General features: G+C 51.9%; 1 protein-coding gene across 1 annotated transcript; it reads left to right on the plus strand.

Moving 5' to 3' along the window:
* Positions 1 to 4,675: 4,675 nt before the first annotated feature.
* Positions 4,676 to 7,366, plus strand: EIF1 (eukaryotic translation initiation factor 1). The gene is made up of 4 exons (XM_059671010.1): positions 4,676 to 4,864; positions 5,574 to 5,737; positions 5,859 to 5,960; positions 6,534 to 7,366. The coding sequence occupies exons 1-4, from the start codon at positions 4,834 to 4,836 to the stop codon at positions 6,576 to 6,578; spliced, it is 342 nt and encodes a 113-aa protein (XP_059526993.1). The 5' UTR covers positions 4,676 to 4,833; the 3' UTR covers positions 6,579 to 7,366.
* Positions 7,367 to 7,989: the final 623 nt, after the last annotated feature.

A 7,989-nucleotide genomic window follows, 5' to 3' on the forward strand; every position in this document is an offset into this window, starting at 1 on the left:
GCTTAAGGGGAAGGTATCATTATCCTTTTGTGCAGATGAGAGAAATGGAGGCAGGAGAGACTGAGTTACGCAGGCAGGGAGAGGGGGCGGTGACACTCGGTGCCCCTGGCTGCTGGGGCCGGGACCTAGGAACCAGCAGCACATGCGGAAGACAGCGTTAACAGAGGGCACAGAGTCTCTTCCAGAGGGTTAACAGAGGGCACAGAGTCTCTTCCAGAGGTCCACGACCCCTCCCCAAGCTCCCAGGGCCAGAGCAGCCTCTGCACTCACCGGCCGGTGATTCCTGCAGACCCTCCTCCAACTCGCTCCCAGCCGGGGAGCCCAGAGCGTTGGGCTTTCGACCTGGGACAGGTCTTAGAAATGACCCCGTCCTCCTTGTATGGGAGATCAAACCGAGCCCCGAGAGGTCAGCGGATCCCTGCAGGAGGGGCTGGGCAATGGGGGTCACCGAGGGCCACCTCCCTGCCCGGCACCAAGAGGCCAGGCCCAGCAGCTCCTTTGGGAGCCAAGTCCGACCTTTTTAAAAAGGAGGGTGGCGGGGGTCAGAGCCCAGAGCCATCCCTAGTAACCGAGCACCTGTAACGCATGTCCACATGGTCATTCACCCACCGTGTGCCGGTCCCCACCTCACACACACAGCAGAGTTGACAGCCTAGCAGGGAGACACGCAGAGAAAGAGGCAGGGCCAGGTTCGTGGGTGTTGAGGTGAGAACATCCAAACCTGTAGAGAACTTTTTATAAGAGTTTGTTTGAGCCTTAGCTGGTTTGGCTCAGTAGATAGAGCATCCGCCTATGGACTCAAGGGTCCCAGGTTCCATTCTGGTCAAGGACTTGATCCCCAGTAGGGGACGTGCAGGAGGCAGCTGATCAATGATCTTCTCTCATCATTGATATTTCTATCTTTTTCTCCCTCTCCCTTCATCTCTGAAATCAATATATATATACATATATATTCTGTATGTATTTAACAAAGAGCTTATTTGAGCCAAAGCAAATGCATTGCCAGGAAGCAAGACCTCAAATGCTCCAAAAAAGACAGTCTGCCATTCTTTTATACCTTTGGATTGAAAGAGGGAACCTAAGTTGGGCCCAGCAAGTTAAGGAGGGAACAGAAGGACTGGCCCAGCCGGTCCAAGGAACAGGCAAGCGAAACACAGCGTGACAAATGCCAAAACAGTGAGGACCCAGAGAAGGGCTCCACACGGCCTTCTCAGAGCAGGTCGCCCCAGCTGAGTCCGGAAGGTGAGTGGGAGACACCAAGTGAAGATGTTAGCAAACATGTCACAGGAAATTCAAAGGGAGTTGTATTCACGCATGACTTGCCCATCAGGGACATGCCCTCCATATGGACCAGGGACTGTTGGGGTCCAACCCCAGCAGGTCCAGGGGCTCCCAAAGGTGTGGACAGAGTCGGTGGAGAAGGAATGACATGGAGACAGCGTTCAGTTGATCAGCATAGCGAGGTTCTCCCTTTATTCTCCTGTGACATCTGTATTTATACCATTTGATTTTAATCCTATCCATTCTATTCCAAAGGTTAGGGCGTTTGTTATCTCCATTCCAAGGTCACTACTCTATTGTTCTGTTAAACTACAAGGAAGTAACTGAAGGAGATTATCCTAAGTAAAGATTATGTAGTTTAAGTGTGATTGTTCATAGTTAAAGTGATTAACTACCCGCCTGGCACTTAGGGGTTTTACTGATTCCCTTCCTTAGTCCTGTTAATCCCTAACTCCAGGGGAAAATCCCCACCTGGGGAAACAACCTTTCCGGGAGAGGTGACCTTGGTTAAAACACATAGCGCTAAGAAGGGGAGCAAACATATTAAGAACAGTATGCCTTGTACCCCAGGTCCCTTGAAACATATGTGCAGATGTTTCTTCCCTGCAGCGACTGTGTCAAGCAGCAAGGATGGACCGGCTTCCGGCAAGGGATGTGTTCCCAAACGGAGAGGCCAGGGCCAGGTTTTTAGAGGCAATAGTTGCAAGGAGCTGATGATCAGAGAGCTGGGTTGCTAGGGGAAAGAAGACCACAAACTCACATCATGTGTTTTCTGACTGCTCAGCTGACCCGGTGGTCAGCAAGAGGGGCTGGGAGACAGGGACACTGGGTAGCGTATGATTAGGCCCTTGTCGCAGCCCTGGTCCTGGTTCAGGCTTACAGAACAAAAGCTGTTGGGTTACGTATCAACAGCAATCAAACAGCTCAGAGGGGCTGGTGGTTCTGCGGGCAGTTTCCCGAGTCTTCCTCTGTAAGCAGTCACAGGGCTCACACTGCAAAAATCCGAATGCTGGGCCACAAGTCATCATATTGAAAGTTCTTACATATCCTCAAAGAGGGGGAAAGCATGTGCCAGGGGGAGAGCATGAGAAAACTCGGGGTGTTTCCTAGAACTGCTGTGGTGTAGAATGTGCGTGGGGGCGGGGGGGGGGGATTGGGGGTAGAGGGGTGATAGGCCATAAGCCTGACCGAGAGCTAGGGCCAACAAGAGCCAAGATAATTCTGAAGAACAACATGGAGAGGCCCGTCCTGTTAACATTAAGACATTGTGCAGAGCTCCTCTAAGTAAGGGCGTGTGGCCGAGAGATAAACGAACCAGGGGAACAGAGCCAAGACTCTAAAAGTGAACCCGCACACGTGCAGAAACACGATTGTGACAGAGAAGGCAGGATGAGTCAGTGGGGCCAAGGTGTATTACTAAGTAAATGATGCCGGAGCGATTGGCTCCCTGTACAGGGAATAAAACAGAACCCTTCTCAAACAGAACCCTTCTCACACCACACGTGTGAGAGAAACACATCGATGGGTTGCCTCCTGCACGAGCCCCGACCAGGGCCTGGGCCGGGGAGGAGCCTGCAACCACAGGTCCCAACTGGCTAGGCCTGAGCACATTTTAATTAATAAATGGGAAGAGCAAGGAAAGTCGACCACTTTGAAGGAAGTAACGCATCCACTATCTGGGAAGGCTCTACCCCACACAACGTACAACACAAAGAACACCCTTGCAGATGCCTGGATTCTCCTCCTCCCCGAGTCAGGTCCTCTCCCGTGAACCCCGGCTGGGCAGTCTTTTCTTAGATTAACTAAATGAGGAATTTAGAGATTAGCCCACATGTAGGTTAAGACATTTTATTTTTTTTATTTAGAAAATATATATGTATGTATGTGTATATATATATATATATATATATATATATATATTGATTTCAGAGAGGAAAGATGAGAGAGAGATAGGAACATCCATGATGAGAGAGAATCGTGGATCGGATGCCTCCTGCAAGTCCCCACTGGGGATCGAGCCCACAACCCGGGCATGTGCCCTCCACCGGAATCGAACCTGGGACCTTTCAGTCCGCAGGCCAACGCTCTATCCATTGAGCCAAGCTGGCGAGGGCAAACAAAGACATTTTAAAATGGAGCCATTTTAAAACCTGGCCGGTTTTTCTCTGTGGTTACAGCGTTGGCCCGCCTACCCAGGGCCTTGGGTCCCGTTCCTGTCAAGTCCGGGTACCTCCCAGGTCCTGGTCTGGGCGGTGCAGGTGTGGGGGGGGGGGGGGGGCAGTTGATGTGTGTCTCTCACATGCATGTTTCTCTCTCTCCTCTCCTCTCGCTCCTCCTCCTCCCTCTTTCCCTAATGATCAATGGAAAAAAATGTCGTCGGGTGAGGATTAAATAATAACAATAAATAAATAAATAAATAAATAAATAAATAAATAAATAAATAATAAGTAAAATAAAATAAAATAAAATAAAATAAAATAAAATAAAATAAAACGGAGCCAGAGCTGCCACGCCAGAGGCACTGCCTTGCACGCTTCTACCTCAAACCTTGGCCTGTTAAAACGGGACCAAATAATCGTTGGACCGGGCCTCGGACAACACGGTCCCAAAGCACTGCTGACAGAGACACCAAGAAGCCGCCATTGGGGCTCCGAGACGGAAAACTAAACACAATGTGAGAAGCGATCACCGGCGCCCGGCCATCGGCACCAATGGAAACGCCTCCCCATCAGCGCCCGTTGCCCTTGTCCCCGATGGGACAGCACCTGGGCTCCTGCCTGAATGGATGGTTCCCAAGCAGCTCTGTCCAAGTCCCGCTGTCCCTCCCTCTGAAGGGCCTTGTTATCTTTAGGTTAATGAAGTCTGGGTTATGTTACTGGGTGTTGATTCAAGGGCCACCCTAAGCCACGTCCTCTGGCTCCCCCGACAGAGGACGTGGGGAACGAGGTGGGTAGGAGACCGTGGCCATCTGTCCGGTTCCGGAGCTTCGGCATCCAGGTCCCCTCTGAAGACGGCCGGCCACTCCGCCCCACGAAAAACCCCCTGGCGCAGGGAGGGCTGCACCAGGGACAAAAACACGGAACCGGAAGAGGAGAACCGAGTTCGTGGGCGCGCCCGAAACCTCCGCCAGTTTGCCGCGCCGCCGCCGCCGCCTTCCTGCCGCACTGCGCAGGCGCGCAGACCGACCCCGGCCTCCCCCCCCTCCTCCCACCTCTCCCCGGAGCCGAGGACGCCGGCCCGTAGCACTGAGCTTCTGCGCACGCGCCGTCCCGCCCCCCGGCCCCGGACCAATTGGAAGCGGCAGCGCCTGGGCGCCGGGGGCACGACGCCGTGGGCGGGGCCAAGACGTGAGGGCAGCGTGCTGGCGACACAGGGCGGTATATAAGTGAATACAGGCAACGCCCCTCGCCCCAGTGACTGAGCCGCCGCCGAGGACTCAGCAACCTCCCCCTTGAGCCCCCCTCGCTTCCCGACGCTCCGTCCCCCCTGCCCGCCTTCTCCCGCCGCAGCCTTCCGCAGGCCGTTTCCACCGAGGAAAAGGAATCGTATCGTATGTCCGCTATCCAGAACCTCCACTCTTTCGGTGAGCGCCGGGAGGGCCCGCGGGGAAGGCCCGGGTGGGGCGGCAGGGCTGTCTAGGCCCAGAGACGGCCCCGGGAAGGCCGCTAGCGCTCGGGCCTTTGTAAGTGGGTGCGAAGGGAACCTGTCTGTCCTCGAGGGCAGTGGGGATCGGGCCTGGGCCTTGGGGTCGGCCCCTGAGCGTGACCGGAAGCCTAGGACGAGGTCAGCCCTTGGGCGGGCCCAGCGTCTCGGGTGGCGCATTTACTAATGGCTCCGGCCCCACCGCGGGCCACACCCGCCCCTCCCGCCACCGCGGCGTCACATCCTTTACGTCACCGCCGTTGTGCCGGGCCCCGGAGAGGGAGGCGGCCCCAGCCCTAGAGTGACAAACGCGCGCGCCAATGGGGCGGCAAGTCGGCCCCGCCTCGGAGCTCGGGTTCCGGCCGGTTGCATCAGCCGACTGGGGCGGTGCCCGCCTGCCCTGGCTCCCCCGACACGTGATCGGCTTCCGAGGGCGGGCCCGGAGGCCCAGGCTTTTGGCGGGGCTTGGGCAGGAAGCCGCCCGTCCCCGACTGACCTGTTCCGGGGAGAGCCCACACGAGACATCATCTGATCTGACCCAGTTCTTGGCGATTTCAGGATTCGTTTTCTTCGCTCACCAGCGACCCAGTGGGGAGGGTGACGGTGGCCCCTGAGCCACCAAGGCTCTAAACTTCAGCCTTTCTTCCCAGACCCCTTTGCTGATGCAAGTAAGGGTGATGACCTGCTTCCCGCTGGCACTGAGGATTATATCCATATAAGAATTCAACAGAGAAACGGCAGGAAGACCCTTACTACTGTCCAAGGGATCGCTGATGATTACGATAAAAAGAAACTAGTGAAGGCCTTTAAGAAGGTAGGTCTTCATTGGCGGGATGGACCTTGAGCGTGCTCACATGGGGGCGCTGTGCTATTTTTCTCCCCCGGAAAGGGATGATGAGGATGGCCTGGCCTGATCTGCCTTGCTTCCCTTGCAGAAATTTGCCTGCAATGGTACTGTAATTGAGCATCCAGAATATGGAGAAGTAATTCAGCTGCAGGGTGACCAGCGCAAGAACATATGCCAGTTCCTTGTCGAGGTGAGTTGGGTCACTTGCTGCATTGGTGTCTCTGCCCTGGCTAATCGCAGATCCTGCCTCATCTGTTAATTTCTGCTGGGAAAATTAGCCCTTTCATTTTGTAAGGCTGGACGAAATGGTTGAGTTTCGAAGTACATAGACACGTGTTTCCAAAAACAGGAGGAACTTGTCTGCCTTAGTTTACTTTTTTATGGCTCTACTTTCCCTTTTTAAAAAAATACTTTATTGACTTAAGAAAACCTTTATTGTTGAAAGTATTATATATGTCCCCCTTTTTTATGGTTCTACCTTTAAAGGTTGCAAATTTAAATTGTGTGCAGACAAGTACTAAACTAAGCAGATGTCTGGTTGGCTGTTCCTCCTAAGTGCTAAAATCTGTTACATTGTTAGTATTTAGCTAGGTGCCCTGAGTTGAGAACCACTGTGCTCCCAGTGGTTGGGGTATGCATCTTGGCTCTTGGACTTCCCTTGCCCAGTGTAGAAGCAGGAAGATAGGACTATTTTGCTCCAGAATTGGAGACTTGAACTCTCTCAATCTACTCTTTAAAACTCTGCCCTTTTATTTTTTTGCAGATTGGACTGGCTAAGGACGACCAGCTGAAGGTTCATGGGTTTTAAGTGCTTTTGGCTCACAGAAGCTTAAGTGAGGATTTCTTTGCAATGAGTAGAATTTCCCTCCTGTCCCTTGTCACAAGTTTAAAAACCTCACAGCTTGTATAATGTAACCATTTGGGGTCTGCTTTTAACTTGGACTAGTGTAACTCCTTCATGCAATAAACTGAAAAGAGCCATGCTGTCTAGTCTTGAAGTTCCTCATTTAAACAGAGGTCAAGCAGTAGGCGCCTGGCAGTGTCCAGCCTGAAACGGAGCAATACCGTGATGTTTCAGCCAAGCCCATGTCTGGCCAAAGCGCCTCACCAGAGTTCCCTGCCCTCAGAGAATGTCACCGCCTGAACAGCCTTCCGTGAAGCTGAGAGGAGAGGGGTAAGGCAGCAGCGGCATGTGCACCACTAGAGGGAGCCTTCCGTAACCACAGATCTACACCTGACCCGGTGATGGAGCTTAGAGCAAGCAGCCTGCCACCTTCCCTCCAGTGAGGTGCAAGGACTTGTGGCTTGCCACCAAGGTCTTTTTAACCAGACAGATCCTAGCTAATTGTTGTCCAAACATAATTTGAGGCCAACCTTCTTATCAGAGTTAAACTTTTGACAAGGGAACAAATTTCAAACTGAAGTGTCAGTCATGTAGCTAGCTGTAGAGCTTGCAACTTCCTAGCAACAGCTGCCCAATGCCATGTGAAGTAAAGAAACAAATGATTTTTGGGGTGTTCTTTTTTCCCTCCTTCAGTTTTAATGTTATGTTATGTATTTAAACCCTTATTTAAATAAAACTTGTTTTCAGAAACACCTGACTTGCAGATTCTATTTTATGTATAGTCAATGTCGTGTGTGTGAAAGAACCACAGAAGTGGGCAGGGAGTCCGTCTGACCCAGAGCTTCTCAACTGGGGCCTGAGCAAATAGGCCAAGAAAACGGTTAGTGAGCTTCTATAAGTTTCCCAAAAGGACAGACATAGTGTGGGGTTCACCTAATCTCCAAACCCCTAGAAAAGGCATGCAGAAGTGTGCTTAAAAAATTAGGTTTGTAGAATTAAAAAATATAGTGACAGATGTGTTTGTAAACAAATTAATATCAGGAGGCTATCCCTGACAAAGGACAATGAGTAGTAAAGTATCGTGTACTCCAGGGTCCATTCTGTTAAACACAAAATACAATCCCGCATGCGGATCATAAACCAGTCCTAACCAGATACTGAAATGTAGGCTTCCAACTTCTAAGAAAGGTTATAAGGAATCAACACTTCCTGTTTGTTGCCAGCCCCCATTTTGTAGATCAAGGTCAAACTAGAACGTGGAGGTTGTCTAATGAAAGGCTGAGCCAATGACAAATGCCCTGAAAATAGAAGAGGATTCTGATCACAGTGGTAGAGGCTTAGAACACAAGATCTTACAAAATCAATCTGTGGTAAC

The sequence above is a fragment of the Myotis daubentonii genome, chromosome 16 (genome assembly GCF_963259705.1).
Source record: "Myotis daubentonii chromosome 16, mMyoDau2.1, whole genome shotgun sequence".
Taxonomy (NCBI): Eukaryota; Metazoa; Chordata; class Mammalia; order Chiroptera; family Vespertilionidae; genus Myotis; species Myotis daubentonii.